The sequence below is a fragment of the Emys orbicularis genome, chromosome 2 (assembly GCF_028017835.1).
Source record: "Emys orbicularis isolate rEmyOrb1 chromosome 2, rEmyOrb1.hap1, whole genome shotgun sequence".
NCBI lineage: Eukaryota > Metazoa > Chordata > Testudines > Emydidae > Emys > Emys orbicularis.
The window spans coordinates 206,855,412-206,877,405 of NC_088684.1; the positions used below are offsets into that span (position 1 = coordinate 206,855,412).

General features: G+C 41.6%; 1 protein-coding gene across 1 annotated transcript in view; it reads right to left on the reverse strand.

Moving 5' to 3' along the window:
• Positions 1 to 21,994, reverse strand: part of BBS9 (Bardet-Biedl syndrome 9) — a 240,197-nt gene that overhangs the window by 140,988 nt on the left and 77,215 nt on the right. The window contains exons 11-13 of the mRNA XM_065399981.1: positions 17,489 to 17,568; positions 12,602 to 12,655; positions 815 to 917 (exon numbers count right to left, since the gene is read on the reverse strand). Coding sequence (XP_065256053.1) covers positions 815 to 917; positions 12,602 to 12,655; positions 17,489 to 17,568 — 237 coding nt within the window. The remainder of the gene's footprint in view (positions 1 to 814; positions 918 to 12,601; positions 12,656 to 17,488; positions 17,569 to 21,994) is intronic.

The following is a 21,994-nucleotide window of genomic DNA, read 5'->3' on the forward strand; positions in this document are numbered from 1 at the left end:
GTGCTGCTGCTGGGGCTTTTTTTTTTTTAATTCTTTCCCTCCTTGCCCCCCCCCTCCTCTGGTCATGACCCTTGACCGAGTTTGGCAGGGAATTGTGCAGTCTAGTCTAGTTCAGGCCCTGGCCTGGGCCCTGGCCTGCACTGCTTTGTGCAAGGGCAGCTAGCATAACAGATCTCTGTTGGAGGGTTTATTTAGGGGCCTTCAGATTCACAGCTCTGGCTATTAAAAAGAAGGCCCCCCTGCTCTATTTCCCCACAAGCCCGATCCAGACCCTAGGACACTTTTCTGGGGCCTGCAGCTCCCTCTGCAATTTTCAAAGCAATCCAGCCTGCAGCTGACTGAATTCCAAAGAGGCTGTAAGGATGCCAGAGTGGACAGTGCTGAGAAGGAAGCTTTTGCCTGACTGGGCACAAGTAACTGAACCTTCTCCTTGCTCCTGTTGCTCAGCAGAAGCTCTTTGTACAGGCACAGTAACCACAATACCACATATTGTTTGAGGTAGAAGGACCAGTACTGGACACAGGTTTGCAAATTAGGATGTACCATTACATTATTTGATTGTATACTATTTTCAACATTATTTTCTATCTTTCTGATTTTGCACACATCCTAACATTCTGTTGGGTTTTTGTGACTGCCACTGACGTTTCTTTTTTTAAAAGAGAGTATAATCATCCTCATCAATGTGTCAAAAGTTAAGCTTGGTGCACGTCTACTTAGAGGGTCACTAAGTAAATCTTAGAATAAGGCTGAAACAATCCCAGCTAAAGCAATACATTATAAAATACTTTGTAACAGTAAAAGAAGAATTTACCTATATCATCAAAGATGAACTGGTCATGGGTCAGTGCTAAAGGAGGTTGTACACATATTGATAATTTTGTTTTCTGCACAGCCAATCTACTCTGTAGTGTGATCTGAAGTAAGTTGAAAGTAAAAAGGTATTTACACACAAAAGCACCACATTAATCTACCTATGACTTTAAAACCAGCATAATTAGCAAAATTATCACATTCAATGATGATTTGCACTTGCACAATTCCACTATAACTAGCAGCTAAGAAAACTCCATGAAAATGTAATGGTAGGCCTTGACAGCTAGTGAGAGGAAAAAAGTGAGATGGTTTATCAAAATTCCTTGGTAATATTCAGCCAAGACTAATTTATCTTATCCAATTGCAATACATTAGATTTGTTTTCTATTTTGCAAATATCTAGTTTGTTTGGGTTTTTCAATGTAAAATAATGGCAGGAGTCAATATAAATAGTAAAATATTAGGCAATTATTTATTTAAATAAGGTGTTACTCTATATTTTTCTTTCATCAAAAGGACTCTCAATAAACACCAAATCATGGAATCCCTTTTTTTTTTTAAATGGCATAGCAACGTTAGAATCTACTCCTCATACAGAAGCTATTTTCCAGTGTTATATTACCCCTAACACACATATGTAACATACCTGCATTACATGTAATGTGGAGATTCAGTCTGTGCAAACCCTATACATCTCAAGCAACCATGCTATCATTCAAAGTAAAGTTCACATATAAAATGTACTGATAAAAAATAAAACTTGTATTTATTCTGATTTTCAGATTTATAAAATGCATCCTATCATAGATAGCATATATAAAAACGTATTTTTTGCCTTTTCCCCAGAAAAATAAGGACATTTCCCCCCAAAAAACAAACCACCTCCTTAAACAAGCTCTTCAAAAAACAAATGAGCTTTTCACAGTATCCTAAAGGTCTCCATATTCAGGCTCTACCTGACTAGTGCTGGAAGCAAATTCCAGAATGAAGGGATCTCCACCAAAAACACTCAGACAGCAGCCGCAAGAAGCTAGCGTGAGTGGGAACTGTCTCAGCTGCTAGTTTGCATGTCCAAGCTCATTTTAACTGTCCTGGATAAGGAGAAAATTAGCCAGGAAGAGGATAGATATGAAGGTAATGGGCTAAGTTCAGGAAGTACGTACAACATTAAGTTGCAGTTGTTGAACTAGACCTGAATTTAGCCCAATGTTTTTAAAATGTGCTTCAACTCCAATTAAATATATCTATACACAGAAATTGCACGAGACTAAGGCCTGGTCTACACTAGGCGTTTATGTCGAATTTAGCACCGTTAAATCGAATTAACCCTGCACCCGTCCACACCACGAGGCTATTTAGTTCGACATAGAGGGCTCTTAAATTCGACTTCTGTACTCCTCCCCAACGAGGGGAGTAGCGCTAAATTCGACATGGCCATATCGAATTAGGCTTGGTGTGGATGGAAATCGACGGTAATAGCTCCGGGAGCTATCCCACAGTGCACCACTCTGTTGACGCTCTGGACAGCAGTCCGAGCTCGGATGCTCTGACCAGCCACACAGGAAAAGCCCTGGGAAAATTTGAATTCCTTTTCCTGTCTGGGCAGTTTGAATCTCATTTCCTGTTTGGACAGCGTGGCGAGCTCAGCAGTACTGGCAACGATGCAGAGCTCTCCAGCCGAGATGGCCGTGCAATCCCAGAATAGAAAGAGGGCCCCAGCATGGACTGATCGGGAAGTCTTGGATCTCATCGCTGTGTGGGGCGATGAGTCCGTGCTTTCAGAGCTGCGCTCCAAAAGACGGAACGCAAAGATCTATGAGAAGATCTCGAAAGCCATGGCAGAGAGAGGATACAGCCGGGATGCAACGCAGTGCCGCGTGAAAATCAAGGAGCTGAGACAAGGCTACCAGAAGACCAAACAGGCAAACGGACGCTCCGGATCCCAGCCCCACACATCCCGTTTCTACGAGGCACTGCATTCCATCCTTGGTGCAGCCGCCACCACTACCCCACCACTGACCGTGGACTCTGAGGATGGGATATTGTCCACGGCCGGTTCCTCGGACATGTTAGCGGACGTGGAAGATGAGGAAGGAGATGAGGAGGACGAGGCAGTCGGCAGCGCTTACCAAGCTGATTTCCCCGACAGCCAGGAGCTCTTCATCACCCTTACAGAGATCCCCTACCAACCCTCCCCTGCCAACCCTTCCCCGGACACAGATTCAGGGGAAGGATCAAGCGGTAAGTGCTTTAAACATATACACCTTTATTTTTTACAAAACTTGAATATTAATACTAATAACAATCTTTGATTCATGATTTCTTCCCCCTGGGCGCTTAAATAATCAGTAACAACTATTTATAAAAAAATCAAACAGTGTCCGGTTGTGCATGATTGTGCTGCCCAAGCTGCTCCACTCTTTTGTCCCTGCTACTGCAGCTATATGAAAAGCCGGTCTATATGTCCGGGGATAGAGCAGTAGTCCTCCACAGACATCTCCACAAAGCTCTCCTGCAAGTAATGGGATAGCCTGTTCATCAGGTTCCTGGGGAGAGCGGCTTTACTTGGTCCTCCAAAGTACGAGACGTTCCCGCGCCAGGAGACAAGCAGGTACTCTGGAATCAGTGCCTTGCATATCATGGCGGCATAGGGCCCCGGTCTCTGCATGCTTTCTCGAAGCATCCTCTGGATCTCGGTGTCCGGGATCCTCATGAGGGTAATGTCGCTCATGACAACCTGCTTTGAATTAGGTAGGGGACTGTTAGTATTGGGACTGCTTGCAACAAGTTCCTTTACAGAACTGTGACCGCTGGTTTACAGCCACGCGGTGGGGGCAGGAGAGGGTCAGCATCCAGGGATCTTTCCCTGGCACATCCGCGAGGGGGTGGGACAGGGCCACAGTTCTTGCTTGGCCGATTGCTGGCAGCACAGACTGGCATTGCTTTCAATGTGAAAGGTGGCCAGTGGTACTCCTAAAGTTTTAATCTGCAACAAGTCTACGGCTTATCATCTTTGCCTGCTACAGAGAGTACCGTGTCCTGCCCCGGTTCCCAGATCGGCAGTGCAAAAGCCCAGGCACTGAAGGCGAGGTTCGAAAATTCGACCTTGTCCTCAGTGCGCATGTGATAGGTGTGGTTCATGGTCTTGTTCACAGAGAAAGACTAGGTTCTTGTGAATCAAGGTTCTTGATTCACAACTACATTTATCTTTCGGAGGAATTCACTGCCTTTTCCTCATTCCCACAGCCACATCTGCAACTGTCTCCCAACCCAGCCTGGAATCACACTCCCAGAGGCTAGCGCACATTAGGCGGAGGAAGAAGAAGACGCGAGAGGACATGTTCTCTGAACTTATGGGCTGCTCCCGAGCCCAGGCAGCACAGCATAACCAGTGGAGGGAGAATTTGTCCCAAATGCACTGGACACACATGGAACGTGAGGAGAGGTGGCGGCAGGAAGACCAGCAGGCGACTCAAACGCTGCTTGGACTTCTGAGGGAGCAAACGGACACGCTCCGGCGCCTTGTTGATGTTCTGCAGGAACGGAGGCAGGAGGACAGAGCCCCGCTGCAGTCTATCAGGAACCGCACTCCCCCGCCACCAAGTCCCATACCCCTCTCGCCCAAAGTCCAAAGAAGGAGGGGCGGAAGAGTCCGTGAAAACTCTCACTCCACCCCTGTAGACTGCTCAAGCACCAGAAGGCTGTCATTCCCCAAAATTTGAAAAGTCCTTTCCTGGCCGCCTCAAGCAAGCCCCCGTCCAAGTTTCACCCCCCAGTTTCATGTGTGGTTGTTAATAAAAAATACGTTTTTGTTCATTACTGTTTCAGTCATGCTGTTTTGAGGGAGAGTGTCTGTCTGCAGGGGGGGGGAGGGGCTTGGTAATTGGACAGGACAGTCACCTTTACCAGGGTACAGAGGCGGGGGCAGGTCCAGCAGCAGGGCACATACACAGTGCAGTGACTAGTTACCCTGGTCAGTCTGGGAAGTGGTTTTCATGTTCTGTGCGTGGGGGGGGGGGGGGTTGCTCTGTGACTTTGTGGCGGGGGAGGGCAGTTACAGATGTTATGCAGCGGTCCTTGTCCTGGATCACAGAGCCACGCAGCAGGGGATCTGTAACCCTCCTCCCCCTGCCATAAAGTCACATAGCCCCCACATACACGCAGTCCCGCTCAGGAGGGCTGGCAGGCTCCGTTGAAACAACCAGTCCGCCACTGCGAATCCTGTCATTCCTGGAGTTTAGAAGGATCATTTGCATCAGTACACTACACCTGCTCCCCACCACAGTCTGCGTCCCAGGTTTAAAACATTCCCGCGAAAACAGTAATAAAGACAACGGTGTTCATTAACAAAATAAAACTGAATTTATTTTTTTGGAAGGGGGTGGAGGGGGTCTGTAACTGGAGAGGATAGTCATCCTTAACTGGGTAAAGAAACGGGGGCAGGTTCAGCTTCTCTGTACAGAAACTTAAAAGTCACTGGTCACCCTGCTCACTGTGGAACCAGGCTTTCAAAGCCTCCCGGATGCACAGCGCGTCCCGCTGTGCTCTTCTAATCGCCCGGCTGTCTGGCTGGGCGTAATCAGATGCCAGGCTATTTGCCTCAACCTCCCACCCCGCCATAAAGGTCTCCCCCTTGCTCTCACACAGATTGTGGAGCACACAGCAAGCAGCTATAACAATGGGGATATTGGTTTCGCTGAGATCAAAGCGAGTGAGTAAGGTTCTCCATCTCCCCTTGAGACGTCCAAAAGCACACTCCACCACCATTCTGCACTTGCTCAGCCGGTAGTTGAAGAGTTCTTTTTCAGAGTCCAGGGCGCCAGTGTAGGGCTTCATGAGCCAGGGTATTAGCGGGTAGGCTGGGTCCCCAAGGATCACTGTAGGCATCTCCACATCCCCAAGAGTTATTTTGTGGTCCGGGAAGTAAATACCTTCCTGCAGCCGTCTAAACAGACCAGAGTTCCTGAAGACACGAGCGTCATGAACCTTGCCCGGCCATCCGACGTTGATGTTGGTAAAACGTCCTCTGTGGTCCACCAGTGCTTGCAGCACCATTGAAAAGTAGCCCTTTCGGTTGATGTACTGGCTGGCCTGGTGGTCCGGTCCCAGGATAGGGATGTGAGTTCCATCTATAGCCCCACCGCAGTTTGGGAATCCCATCGCGGCGAAGCCATCTATGATGACCTCCACGTTTCCCAGGGTCACTACCTTTGAGAGCAGTACCTTGATGATTGAGTTGGCTACTTGCATCACAACAACCCCCACGGTAGATTTGCCCACGCCAAACTGGTTCGCGACAGACCGGTAGCTGTCCGGCGTTGCAAGCTTCCAGAGGGCTATGGCCACTCGCTTCTGGACAGTCAGGGCTGCTCGCATCCGGGTGTCATTGCGCTTCAGGGCAGGGGACAGCAACTCAGAAAGTTCCAGGAAAGTCCCCTTCTGCATGCGAAAGTTTCGCAGCCACTGGGATTCGTCCCAGACCTGCAGCACTATGCGGTCCCACCAGTCAGTGCTTGTTTCCCATGCCCAGAATCGCCGTTCCACAACATCCAGATGACCCATTGTCACCGTGATGTCCTCGGAGCTGGGTCCCATGCTTTGTGAGAGGTCTGTGCCCCTCTCAGAGTTCAGTCCCTCACCGCGGTGCCGTAGCCTCCTCGCCTGGTTCATCTGCATCTGCCTCTGGGAAAGGTGGATGATAACCTGCGAGGCGTTCACAAGTGCCACAACTGCAGCGATGGTCGCAGCGGGATCCACGCTCGCAGTGCTGTGGCGTCCGCGCTGTCACTGACCCGAAAAGTGCGCGAACTGATTTCCCGTCGGCGCTTTCAGGGAGGGAGGGAGGGAGGGCGGTATTGACAGACGGATGACGACAATTACCCAAAAGCACCCTCGACCCTTTTTTTTTTTACCCAGAAGGCATTGGCGGCTCGACCCAGAATTCCAGTGGGCAGCGGGGACTGCGGGAACTGTGGGATAGCTGCCCACAGTGCACCGCTTCCAATGTCGACGCTTTCCCCGTTAGTGTGGACTCACAAAGTCGAATTACTGTCCTTAGTGTGGACACACAAGTTCGACTTTGCAATATCGATTCCACATATTCGATTTAAGTGAAATCGAAATACCCTCGTAGTGTAGACATACCCTAAGTTAAACAGATATAACCTACTTATAAACTGACATAAGAGTCCCCATGCAGAGGTTTGCAAAGGTTTAGCTAAATCAATCTTAAAAACTATTTTGATGAAAAAGGTGCAAGTTTTGGGTGTAGACAAGGCCTCACATTGTCCATACTTAGTAATATTTGCAGTGTTCATAAAAAGGCAAAGTTTGCTCCATGCTTTGAAGTGTAAACCTCAATGAAACAAACAGAGTTGGAGAGGGCTGAGTTAATGTCTTTGCTGGTGTTAGTTTAATTAGTTCTCTGAGCCTGAGTAGATCTATTTACATTGTGAAAGTTAGAGAAAATAGTGACACCTAAATTCAGAGGGAAGTTATATGTGAATGCCGTGCTTATAAAACAGAAATATATTTCAAATATTTTTCTTACTTTTCTATTCTTACTTTTACTAAGACAAGGTGGGTGAGGTAATATCTTTTATTGGATCAACTTCTGTTGGTGACAGAGACAAGCATCCAAGCTATACAGAGCTTTTCTTCATGTTTTGGGTAAGATCCTCTACTGTGCTGATAAGGTGAAGCCAGAATTCACAACCTCAGGGGAGGTGAATGGGGACTGAGATATTTTAAACCACCTTTGTGCTTTCCTGATCCTGGGAAGCTACAGGGGCTGGAGAGGGTTCTGGCGTAAATTTAGACACATCTGTCTAAATTACAGCAACCTCTGAGGGCTATCCAATGGGCTGCAACTCTGACAAGTATCCCTGAAGCACTATATGATGTTGCCTTGCATGTGACATGTCCTGCCCACCTCAAGTCCAGCCACCCCTCCACTACATATTGCAAAGGTGTCTTTTGGAAGCAGCCACTTCCCACTGTGCCTGTGTCACAGATCAGGGCAATAGCACCTGTATTCCCCCTCAATGGTCCAGCAAGGGCATCCACTCTAAGACTTCCAACTTCCCAGCCATTTTCTTTCTTGTGTGAAGACCCATATCTCACTCCCTTCTGACCAGGGTACTTCCAACCTGCACAGTTACCTGCCACTAATGCTTTATTCCCAGCAGAGAGCCAAGCAGCCCAAGCACACCTGCTTGCTTTCTCTTCAGAGACTGATAGCAGCGTGACTGTCAACTGTTATAAATACCACACAGTTCTTTCTATACAAGCCTATTTTATTCTTAAGGTAAAAAAGGACTGCAGAGAAAACATATTAAAAACAATAAAAGAACCTACCTGCATGCTAATAAGCTTACCAAAGTTCACCCCAATCCTAACATAGATTCTGACTGGAGCAGTCCTTCAAATCCCTACCCAAGGGGATTCCTGTGGTTACAAGTTCATCACAGCTTCAGCTCAGAACAAGCACCCAGATTCATAGGGCCTCAGTAGGCCCAGTCCTTCCAACCCTATGCTAAGGATTGGGTCTAGGGTGACCAGACAGCAAGTGTGAAAAATCGGGACGGGGGTAGGGGGGTAATAGGAGTTTATATAAGAAAAAGACCCCAAAATCAGGACTGTCCCTATAAAATCGGGACATCTGGTCACCCTAATTAGGTCTCTCTGTGCATCAGCAGTCCTGTCCGTTTGATGGATAAGGAAGAAGGCCCTAAGACAGTTTAAAACTAGGCTATTTATCCAAAAATCCTTTCTTTGTCTGTTGGTCCCTGGAGAATCCAGTCTGAACTAGTATATATACACCTCTCCAGTGGGGTGGCTTCAAAGGGCTGATAATGGTGGAAGTACATTAGCATTCCCCTCCTTCTAGAAAAGAGAGATACATTTCCATAATAACACAAACACAGCAGCATTTTTAATACAATGGACCAAAAAGGTATTAACCCTAATTCAATAAGATCTAACTTAATTCAGTAAAGTTTATCTTAATTCCATAAGATTTGTCCAGGACACTACAGGATATTGTCAGTCTGTCAGCCTGCACCTTGGGAATCTTTTCCCAGCTGGAGTCTTTAGGGCTCCTTTTATGCTTCTCTGGCCTTTTTCATGACATAAAGGGGCCTGGAGGATTTTGCCCACTACCTGTAAGCATCTAATTTTATAAGCCTTTTCTGCTGGGCCAGTGGCTATTTGCAGAATTAAATACAATTCTTATTTAGAACTCTAGTAGAAAAAAATGTCCACAAACTTATGTGTTTGTGTTTCCTGCACAGATTTTCATGTATCATAATCACAATCAAAACAGCCACAACTTCACTCACTTGGAAGGATTAAAATCCATTAACTATTAGCCTATTCACACTGCAGAAAACATGCCAGGTTATACATATTGGTAATTGTTGTAACAGAACCCAAGGAGAGATTTAATTTTGAAAATTGTGCATAAACTTGTCAGACACAATCAGGAGGTCATCTTGTTTGAATTAATCTGACATATTTTGTATTGTGCAAATGTAATGTGTGAATAGTTTTTCTGTTCTCTTATAGCAATAAGAGCCAAGGTTGATAACTTTGTAAATCATAAAAATATGAAATTCCATTAATTAAGAAGGGCTTTTCCATCAACTATATTTAATTATTTTGTAAGAAGAGCTTCTACTTAAAAATCAGTAAAGTAGGATGTAGGGACATCAGTGTGTTTATATGATTGGTAGTAACTATTAATTGTCCTGTAAGAAAATATGATGCATTCTAATTGATCTAAATTTACTACTGGGAATTTTTATTGCAATATCTTGTGTAATTTAGATTGATTTACAGCATCAAATAAAGCTTAAATCTTATAAATCTACCCACCAAGTAGTCTATAAATACATCTATAAATCTGTACTGATTTCCAATAGTGTTTGGCTTTTGCCCTGTTTTTTTCCAGATTAAGTTATATTATGTGCACGGATGTTCTGATTAGATGAAGAGGAGCAAGAAAAGTTATCTGCACTCCCAATAACAAAACAACAGTCCTCCTCTACCCAGGGCTGCCCAGAGGATTCAGGGGGCCTGGGGCAAACCAATTTTGGGAGTCCCTTCCGTAAAAAAAGTTGCAATACTATAGAATACTATATTCTCGTGGGGGTCCTACGGGGCCTGGAGCCTCGGGCAAACTGCCCCACTTGCCTCCCCCTCTGGGTGGGCCTGCCTCTACCCTTCCCCAAAAAGTTTGGTGGTTAGCTATGATGCCGTGCCGTCTTTGTCTGTACCAAGTTCCAACATAGGGATGCATTTAAGCACCAGCGTAAACTAACTCAACTGGAACCCAGCCATCCTGACGTGGTTCTCTAAGGCTAATACAACATCCAAATGTTCACTAAGGCCCAAATCCAAAGCCCAGGTCAAAGGGAGTTTTCCGCTGACTTCAATGGGCTTTGGAAAGGCCCTAGGTCATGGCTCCCACCCGCCATCCCCAAAATATAGAGTAGATTGATTACTGCTAGGAAAAAATGCTTGAGGGATTTCTACCTTAAATTACTGCGTCTAATATTTTAGTCCTGCAGTTTTAAAGGTGGAAAAACACCTTTTATCTCATCTAGGACTGCCATCTATCCCTTGTTTTATAGAATTATCCGTTTTTCATGTCTCTCATATTTTGTGCCACATAGAAATATTAATATAGGTCCCAATTCACCAAAATATATAGATATATAGTCAACTGTAAGCATGAGTCTTGTATCCCTATTCACCAAAGCACTTAAGCACATGCTTAAATTCCAGGTGCTGAAATGTTTGGCTGAATAAATACAGGATTACTCACATGCTTAAGAGCTTTGCTGAATCAGAGCCATACTGATTAAGTCGATCTGTTATTTCCTTATTTTAATATATGCTTATCTTTTTTCATAATGTGCCCAGTATTAGCCAAGCTTCTCTAATGAATAAATTAAATTGTAAAAACTATGCTAACCCAACATTATTATTACAACAGTTAATATCAGAAAGAGTCCAAAAATGCAGAAGTTAAGGGTCTAGAGTTAATGTTAACTTGTCAACAACATACAAACAATATCCTGTTAGGCTACACATTTGGCCAGAGAAACAAGAACAGAAAACATTACTCATGAGCAATGTGGTAACTTAAGAACCTTATATTCTGTGCTTCCACACTTTTTCTGATTTTGCTGTGCAAAAGAGCTTGTCTACACTACAGATAAGCTAAACATAGTTTGGCCTTGTCTACACCAGCAGCCAAACTATTCAGTGCTATTTTAGTTGCACCAGTTGCCAGCAACAACTGTTTATTATTTGTAGTGGAGACAAATATTGCAACAACAACTTTTTTCATGTACTTTTGTGGGGTAGGACAGTTTGCTTATTTAAAAAAAAAATAGAGGAATTGCTTGTGGTTAACAATGTGAGAATTTAAATAGCCCCAATTAGACTTTGATGTGCACACTTCAGTTTACATGACTAGAAGTGGAGAGGGGCCAGTTCTACCACTAATACTGGTGCTTGGCTGGAGATAATTTTCTAACAGTTTACATTGCAACGACTGTGGGTGAAATCTTGGCCACGCTGAAGTCAATGGCAAAGCCCCCAATGGAGGAGAAGAGGAAAAAATTAGAAAATTTATTTAAGTGAAAGTTTAGAAGTTACAGATCATTCCAGAAGAAATTACTGAGACCATAAAATTTGTGGCAACGGTGGTTTTTTTCATCATCCATGATTTTCTCCTCTGATGTTAAGACAGTTTTGTTGCAAATTTTATTGCCTGTGTTTTGAATGATATGTTTAAAATCTCCCTTATGTAGACTCGGATCCTGATAACCCTTCCTGATAGTACCTTACTCTACAAAAGTCATCTACTCATGGCGTAAGGTGCTACTTAATCAGAGTAAGATATCAGAATCCAGCCTATGATTTGTTCTCATCAGTCACTGTGCTTCTCAGTCTGGAGAGAGAAAGAATGGGTAGAGATATGAAAAAGCAAGGCCTTCATTTTCCTCTGCTAATAATCTTAGAAGTTAATGTGGCATGTTCAGAAGTTATATTACTATCAATTTGATTTAATGCTCAGAAGAAATGTATTATTTATATTATATAACAGTGCACGCATGCACACGCGCACACAAATCTTTTCTTGAAAACTAAGCACAAACATTAATCTTCACTGAGGACTATGACCATGTTGTTTCAAATTAAAACTATTTTTGTTGTAGCTATAAGAAATGCATGAATAAAAAGATTTTACAAATAGGACAAATTTATTTATTTTCACTCTTTCATAACTAAAAAGACATTAGAAGAGATTTTGCTCAGACTTTCTAAAAAATATTCACCTGTTGAACTGAAATGTTTTCTCTGTGCAAAGGTGAATATTTCTAAAAAGTTCTGAGCAAACAAAAACAGAGTTCCAACAGAAAGAGTTTTAGATCCTTAACTACAGAGTATGCTGTCAAGCACCCACTATGAAAAACTCCAAAAACTACTTCTTTCCACTCCATAGTCTTTACATATCTTTTATCTGACTTTTCCTTAAAAACAAATTAACACAGAAGATATATAAAACTTGCTAATCACTCTACAATTTTGGCAGGAAGTTAGAAAAAAGTTCCCATCCCACACCAAAAAAAGGAGATAAAATTGTAAATATATATGGCATTTCAAGCTCTATTCTCATTTCCATGACATAAGTAAAAGGGATAACAAATGTGAAAGGTTTGCTGAAATTTGTTGCTAGCGTTTTAAGTGCTACAGTTTGAGCTAAGCACAATACCTTTACTGTGACTGAAGGAACTGCCTCTGCTCTCACCTCACTGTCAATGGCTTGCTGTGAAGAAAAAGATGAAAACGGAGCAAATGCTGTATCACACATGAATGAGTGAACACAATGAATGCAGTATTACCCTCCCACCACCAACTAGCTAAATAGTGAGTTAACTGTAAAGAACTTATCACTCTGATGACAGATTGAAATACACAAAATAGATTTCTGGGCCCCTTCTTTAGAAAAGACAAAATTCCTGTTTAAAACTGCCCACAAAAAGGATAAGCAACAGTCATGAATATTTTGTATATAAAAAGCTAATACATTTTGATATATATTTGAATATTTTGAACTGTTTTGTCTGGCATGGTTCCTTCTACTGTGAGTTTATTCAAATTGTGGAAACTCCTTGTGTTATTCAGTAAGGAGAGGTGACTTCCAATCTGCCTACATATAGTATATATACCACAGCATAGGATATAATGCATAATTACCACACACTATCTTATAATCAAAATAAAATAGCATACTGTATATGTCCTGAATTTCAGAGAGAAAGAGAGAGAGAGAGAGAGAAGGCTTTTTTATTGGTGTTTCTTATTTCTATTTCAATAAACAACCATGTCCACAGCAAAAGTGCAATATTATTTATATATGTATGTGTGTGCCATACTGAGAGGCGATTATACCAATATATACTGTAGGAGATTATACCTTCATATGGTAAAAGGTTAAGTAAAACAATGCTTTCTGCCAGCATAAACAAGATACATTGTCTGCTACTGTCCCATCCTCCTTCCCTCCCCAATCCATGCATTGGAATTCACTAGCAGTGTTCCTAGTGCACGTGCAGAATTCCAAAAAAAAAAAAAAAAAATCAAAGGGGCTCCCTCTGGATGCAAGGATCCAAAAGGTGCTGGACTTCGATATGTTTCCTTTTTTTCTTCCCATGTAGTTCCTTACTGCATTTTCACCCAGTATGACTGCAGTGAGAACCACCATGAAACCCTTTTCCTCACATGAAACTAAGACTACAACTGCCTCCAAGACCATGCTCAATATACCAGCTCTCTTTGCAGGGCAAGGTTGAAGCAGATCAGTTTGCATCCACAAGGTAAAGTGCATCAGTGCAACAACATGACAGTTTTCTATTGACCTAAGGAATCCCAAATCTGCAAGGTTATTACCACAACTAGGCAAGACCAGGCTGCCAGATCTCTGTCCTCTTTTTTGCACTAATAAGTCTTTCCTATGGACAATTGCTAAGACATAAAGAAACAGAAAGTACATTGCTTAGCATATATTAATAATCTAATAAAACATTTTTGATAAATAATGACAGTTATACCTCTAAATATAAGTATTAAAAATGTAGTTCCATTTATATTTTTCAAATAGCGAGTAATCCCAGTAAATGTAGTTGTGCAGAAATACATAGCCAGAAATGACTAGTTAACAGCTGTTTTGGCACAGCATTATACATGTTCTGAGAGGTTATATATTAAATTTTAGTGGGGAAAAATAAAATTGGACATAAGAGATTTCAGTAGGCTGGAACACTACAGCAATACAAGATGACTGATTCACTTCTATACATGTTAAACTGCACTGCAGCATCACAGAAGTTAGAATGGCAAAGGTCCATCAGGCCATCTTGCCAATCTCTCTGCCAAAGCAGGATCACTTCCTACAGGGTATCTGTGAATGCTTTGTGCAGTATAGTTTCAAATGATCCATGTAATGGGGCTTCTACTATTTCTCTTCAGACCATTAACAGTTTCTCTTCAGACTACTAACATACTATAATAGAGCTCACCACTAGGAAATTATTCCAGAAACTCATCTTAACATTTTCCTTTGCTCAGTTTCATCCAATTTCTAAGGGCTAAGATAGAAAGAAAGTTATTTTAATTAAAACTATTAATCAAAGTGCAATGTATTGACATCTTTGCATCAAATACAACAAGATCTCTGTCAGTTACACAAGCTAACACACATTAGTATATCATGCATCTGAGGTGGTTTTAACTATATTTTAGGGTTTTGTAAAAAACAAACTGGGATGCTTGCCAAGCCGAAAAGTAGATCTGTTTTCCTCTCTCTCTCTCTCTCTCTCTCTCTCTTAATTATAGAAAATAAGTGAATAGTTATATTTGGCAACATTCTTCAATGCCTCATTCATATCTGTGGGAATGCAGATAAAGGTTACCAGTACTATTTTATTCAATAAGGATCCATATACATTAGTGCAGACCCTGCGTAATCAATCCCTCTACAGCCAAAAAGGCTTGTTGACACATGCACATATTCAATTTCTTCACATAAATACCATTCCTCAAAGCCTATCCATGAGTCTTACCATCTGTACTTCAGCATAAAAAAGTATCAATTCAAGCCAACCTACAAAAAGAATGCAACCCAAAGTAACTAGTGCATAGTGAACACAAGCAACTTGAAATGCTATTCAAATTGGTATTACAAAGACAGCCTTTCAAAATTGTACATGCCCTCTTGTTTGGGGCAAATCATATTTATTTATTCACTTTTCTTTTTAGACTTATAACAAGAAGAATATCTTTAGTTGATTGCAATGTCATCATCACAGTAAAAGGGAAGCAAGAAGATTTTGCACCTGGACTGATGAAATTCTCATGAGAAGACTGTAAAGGCAGAAATACGATAACTTAATATAACTGAAATGGCAGAAAAGAACTTCATATTTTTGTTAACTACAAAGTAACAAAAAATTACTAAGATGTTGGCTGTCATGTTGTATACCTTCAGTTGTCACTATATTATAAACGTGGTCTAGGACAGGTTTCCTATCTGGTTTATGCTTAAATGGGTGGAGACAGCATATCCTATTCTGTAGCTGGACGCAGCAGTTTGTCATAGATGTCCAAGTGTGATATTAATTAGATTTAAAGCCTGCAGTCATCTGAGGCCACATTTGGTACTCTACTCTGCTGGGGGATGGGTAAAGTACTAGCTTACTAGTTGTGCAGCAGCATGATGATTTTCCTTCTGTACTTAATGTTCAACACAGGGGAGGTGTTCAGCTATTGCACCTACCAACACTCCACAGTCCCAAGGGGTCATCATCTTCCAGCTAAGGTGAGTGGCCAGCTGCCCAGTGTTCACAGTGACATCGCCAACATTCTAGCCAGGGTAATGTAGTGTTCATTTTTAAGAGAGCACCAGCATGTACCCAACCATGCATTTACACATACATCCCATCTAGACTCACTCCTGATATCCTTTCCTGGCTGGTAGCATCATGGGAACAGAAGGCACCCAGAGAAATATCCCTGCTTCCTCTTCCAGTGTTGGGATTTGAAAAGGCAGATTTGTAATAACTTTGGAACATATGTGGATTTCCAAGCCTTCTAGATCTGGATTGGTCTGTTACACAAGAAGGTCAAATATTGCTTCACATATATTTAGACTACGTCTATGGAGCCTATTGATTAATTTGTGAGTTTTATAAAGCTTCTCATGGGTCAGCAAATTCCCATCTGTAAATGAGGATGACTTGGAATTATTCTGGTAGGAGCAGTGTTTCCCACCCTGAAAAGTGCATAGTTGCATGGCCTGATGCCTTTTTTTTTTTTTTTTGGTGGAAGTGTGAGCACCTGTGGCTTCCACTGAAGTCAGTGGGAGCTGCAGGTACTCAACACATGTGAAAAGTAGGCCATTAATATAAAAGGACATTTTGAGTTTTCATGTTTATTTCCTCTCAGTAACCCCTGGATCAAATGTGCTTAATTTATAAGTAAAACTGACTAAAATTTGTGTCCTCTCTAGCTAATGCGTTATCACCAGCAATAAAGATTCTGCAGATCCAATTCTGCCCAAGTTACATCTGTGTAGCCTCACAGTCTTCCCATTCTGCCATCATTTACATCTGTGAACAATGGAGCTCACTGAAAATCATGGTGTAATAGAGGAAAGAATTTGGCAACTGAAATTTAGTTAAAGTAGATGTTGTGGAAGCCAGAATAGGATCCAGCTCTCTCTCCCCCCTAGCTGTGCTGTTCTTGCAGTGCTAACCACAGTAATAAAAAGATCTGATAGCTACTAACCAGACTAAATTCATACAGAACTCAGATTTATTGAATAGGGCATTATCTTTTTATATTTTGTAGTCACTTGTCAGAATAGAACCACATTTTAAAGTGCAAGACTATGGTCCCTGGACTAGCTTTACAGGGTTAGTTTTGGTCATGTGATACCAATGAGAGGCAAAATTAGATGCCAAACTGCTCCCTTGTGTGGTTTCTCTGCAACTGTATTAAACTTCTACTGGTAGTCTTTGTACAGCACAAAGTAAATACCAAGTGCGTCATAAAGTGACCCTGGTTATGATCTATTTAGTTTCATAACATAGGACAAAATACAAGTTTTTATAACATTCTGTTAAGAGTTGCAAATAGGTTAATATTGCCATTTTGATATAGTTTGCAACATGGTTTATTTTTTCAAATATTAGTAAGCAGTTGAACCCACTTGGCTATAACAATTAATACATTCCTTTCTCAGTTTTCCCATCCATAAACTAGGAGCAACACCTACCCATTTATCTCATATGGAGGATTATGAGGATTAATATCTGTACAGTGCTAGGAATATCTAAATCACTATTATTATTATTATTATTGTAATATTACCAATTTATTTTTAATGCCTGAGCCTAAGGTAATTTCCTTGTCTGTATTTGTATTACTGGGCATTCCCCAAATATGTGAGCTAAAGTCATACAAATCATTCTATGGGTCAAATTCTCTTCTCATTCATTATTGCAATAATATAAGACCACTAACATAAATTGTTGTTTCAGAGATGTAACAGAGCATAAAACTGGTTTTGTAAGACTTTCCTATTTATAAATTTACTTACAGATACTACATCCAAGTCAGGTGAAACTTCTGCCGTGATTCTCAAATCATCATAACCTTTTTCAGATTTGGGCAAAATATCTGCAAGAAGAAAAGAAAAGACAACCAACCTTACTTTAATAGATTGTGTGCAGTTATATGCCTAAAAGCAATTTCTACAGTGAATGGCACAAAACATGCACAAAGTGCACTTTTGTTTTTTTAATTAAAGGTTCCCAAAGCAGAACCTGCAGGAAAAAGCCCATCAGCAAAAATGTGGACTTCAGAGGCATCCCAGGTGCACTTCTTCCCAACCAAGTAGAGATCTATAAAGGTGACATGTTTGACGTCCACAAGACTGCCCTGACAGTACTGCTCAGAGAGCTGGATGTTCCAGTTCACTAACAATAATGCTTGCAGTTCACAGGAAAATATTCTGTTATTTTGAGGCAAGAGAAAAAAGTCTGTAAAAAATGTATTCATGGATTGTCTGAATGTAACACCCAGCAAACCTTCCAGTTTTCTAGGATTCACATCAGCATCTATTTATTTAATCTTGGATCTCTTTACTAGATTGCCTTATTTCCTGGTTCATGGATGGCAAAGGATTTAGATACATCTCATAACAGATATTTCAACAACCACCTTAACTCTAACCCTCAAGGATTATAAAAAGACAGTAAAGACTTCAAATATTTGTTTCATCACATACATTGCTAATATATCTGTGATGGGTTGGACCCCGTTTCTGGGACGCCACCTGATGTACTGGGATTTCACGGAGCCTGCAGGCTCCACTAGCCTGGGCTCCCTCTCCTTATTTTGCTGAATTAGGCTCTCCGGCCTCTGGCAGCGCGCACACACACACACACACACACACACACAGGGACGCACTAGCTGTAGAATCACAGAGTCTGCAAACAGCTCTCTATGAGAAGACTCAGCTAGGAAGTCACCCAGCACTCAAGTGCAGCTCCCCTCTGGAAAGTACACTCAAAATAAAATTGTCTTGCGCTGTAGAGAAATCTATACAACGTAAGTTTATAAATTTGCCCCCTCCCTCAATGTGGAGGAAGTTATGCACAACTTCTTCCCCTCTTCCCCCAGTTACAAATTGCACAAACTGGGTTTAATAATAAACAAAAAGAAGTTTATTAATTATAAAAGGAAGATTTAGAGTGATTACGAGGGATAGCAAACAGAACAAAGCAGATTACCAAGCAAATAAAACAAAACATGCATACTAAGCTTAAGATCTTAAAAAGACTGGTTTCAAGAAATAATTTCTCACCCTAAATGTTGTTTTAGGCAAGTTGCAGAGTTTCTGTAGCTTAGAGTTCCAGTTATTTCTCTTTACAGACTAGACTCCTGTCTTGATCTGGACTCAGCCTTTGCCTTTCCCACCGCTCCGTTCCTTTGTCTCTTCAGGTACTTTCAGCAGTCTTTCTTTTTGGGCAGGAAGGCAATAGAGAAGAGTCCTGTTTTCCTTATTCCCCTGCCTTACATAAGATTCACATAAGGCGTGAATCTTTTGTTTCCCAGTCTTGACCTCCCCCTCCTTTTAGCAGAAAATTACTAGAAGTCCAAAATAATGTTAGTACCAGGTGACAGGACCACCTGACCTGGTAGTATCACAGCTACGTGCCAGGACACCTCTCAGGGAGGAGAGAGATTAGTACCTTCATGGTCTTATTGTTTCTTCCCAATGGTTCATTAAGGCTCATGGCCTGTTGTCTGGTGGGTGTTTCACACCCAGTTGTAATTGTTACATAGTCAATATTCCTAACTTTAGATACAGAAATGATACATGCATACACATTGGATAATCACATTCAGTAAATTATAACCTTTCCAATGATACCTTACAAGACCCATCTTGCATAAAATATATCTCAGTTACACCATATCCATATCATAACCATATTTACATAAAGAATATGGGGTGTAATGACAATATCTGACCAATGAAATACTGGAAAAAAGCAAAGAAGGAGTACAAGAAAGAAGAAAGCAGTGAAAAGTGATGCAGGGAAAGATAAATGAAGAGAGGTTGAAGACCTAGCAGTTGAATCTAAAGCTGCTGCTATGATAGGAAGTCACAGAGCCATTTACAAACCAATTATAACCCAGGGTGGAAATTTCAGAATAGGAAATGGGCCAATAAAAAGGAAAGATGAAAAAATGCTTACAACTGAGACAGAAATGAAAAGTACATGGGCAGAGCATTTCAAAGAAATCCCCAATAGATCCAGCCCCATTTTAGCACCAGACTTCAATGAAACATGCAAATCTGAGCATCTTCACATTAACTTTAGTCCAGTAAAGGTGTCAGGAGTACAGGCCACAATCAAGAAACTGAAAAGTAACAAAGAGACGAGTGATGATCAAATGAGAGGAGAAACGCTAAAAGCATTTGATACCACCACCTTAACAAAATTGACAGAGCTGTGCAATGAAATCTTGGAAAGAGAGACCCCCTTCTGACCAGCTGAAACATGGAATCATTGTCAGAATATCAAAAAGGGTGATTTTACTGACTAACAACTGGAGAGGAGTCACATTACCCTTTGTTGTAGGAAAAGCCTTTTGCAGTGTGATACTACACAGATTGACAGAGGCAATAGATGCAAAGCTTTGAGGAGAGAAATAGGCTGCATTCAGTCCTACAGGACCCCAGCTAAAGTCGTCAACATCATCAAGGACATGTACAGAAATGCCAAGTGCTCTGTAAGGGTGAACAACCGGATAACAAAATAGTTCAACGTGGACACTGGCGTGAAAAGGTGCTGCCTATTATCACTGCTGTTGTGTGGGATTGCCACAGACTGGGTAATGAAGAAGTATACAGTATTAACAACATAAAAACTGGTATAAGGTGGGAAGATGGCAAATGTCTAGAAGACAGACTTTGCTGACAATATTGTAGTGCTGAGTGACACCCTCAAAAAGTTACAAGTAAAGACAAACAACCTGGCAAAAACAGGCCACACAGAGGGTTATGCTAAAACAACATCCTTGAAAGACAGATATCAAGCAGTAAGAGAAGGTTACTCACCTCGGGCAGTAACTGAGGTTCTTCGAGACATGTGTCCCTGTGAGTGCTCAGCTCCACTTCAGTGTCAGTGCGTCCTGGCACCGTTGATCGGAGATTTATGGTAGCAGTGTCTGCACGGATCGCATGTGTGCAGTAGGCGTCTCGCGGTGCTGTTGGTGCCGCGTCTAGCACACACATGACCTGAACCCTCCAGTTCTTCTCTACCATAGAGTCCAAACTGCGAACTCCATAATAGAGGGGAGGAGGGCAGGTAGTAGAGCACCCACAGGGACACACATCTCGAAGAACCTCAGTTACTGCACAAGGTGAGTAACTTTCTCTTCTTTGGTTTGGCTGATTGCCATATTTGGGGTCAGGAAGGAATTTTCTCCAGGGCAGATTGGCAGAGGCCCTGGGGGGTTTTCGCCTTCCTCTGCAGCGTGGGACAAGGGTCACTTGCTGGAGGATTCTCTGCACCTTGAAGTCTTTAAACCACGATTTGAGGACTTCAATAGCTCAGACATAGGTTAGGGGTTTGATAAAGGAGTGGGTGGGTGAGATTCTGTGGCCTGCGTTGTGCAGAAGGTCAGACTAGACGCTCATAATGGTTCCTGTAGCCTGATTTAGGGTGTACTAATAATATTAATTTGGATAATATGGGAATTTAATTTATTAGTTTAATTAATTTAATTTTATTAATTAATATTAATAATACTTAATCATTAATATTAATTAGTATGGGTCTTAGGCTCACCAATCTGTTTGATCAGAAGATAAAAGTTCTTGTCACTAATCAGGCTCCACAGAATTTACAAAGGAACCTCAGGGGTATGACAGGAAGCCCACACTGAGTCAGATATAGTCGTAAAGACTTTTTATTAAAATCAATAATAGTAAGTATAAAATAATCAGAGTTACAAAGTTACAACTGCATTACTCTGCTATTTAAAATATACATACGATAATATAGTATTATATGCAACAAAGCTTTGGTTAATATACTCACACCCTTCCTTGATAACTTGGTGGTAAGAGACACAAGTCCAGCCTTGCAGTTCAGGTTTCTCAATTCTTGAGTGAGGGATGCAGTGCTTAGAAAATGCTAAGAGCTATCAAAGCTGACTAGGGTTTACTTGACTAACTTAAACCTAAAATCAAAACCTAATAAACAAACTAAGAATAAAACTTAGGGAAACCAAGCTTAGCCTAGTTCCGTTGAAACTTAAAGTTTAAGAAGAACAAATATAGCCTACTAATAGTAGCAGTCATCGTAGATAGATAGAATAGAGAGAGTAGAAATAGAATAAGTAAGAATAGAAATGGAGATGGAGTGATAGAGAAAAGTGAGAATGGAATTGGAGTAAGTAAGAATGGAGATGGAGTACTCTATCAAGGTATGTCACCTCTTTTATAGGGCAAAGTGCCGGAAATCCTTCCTCTTATGCCCAAATTTCATTCTTCACCCACAGAATGTTAGGGTACGCTTACCCCATA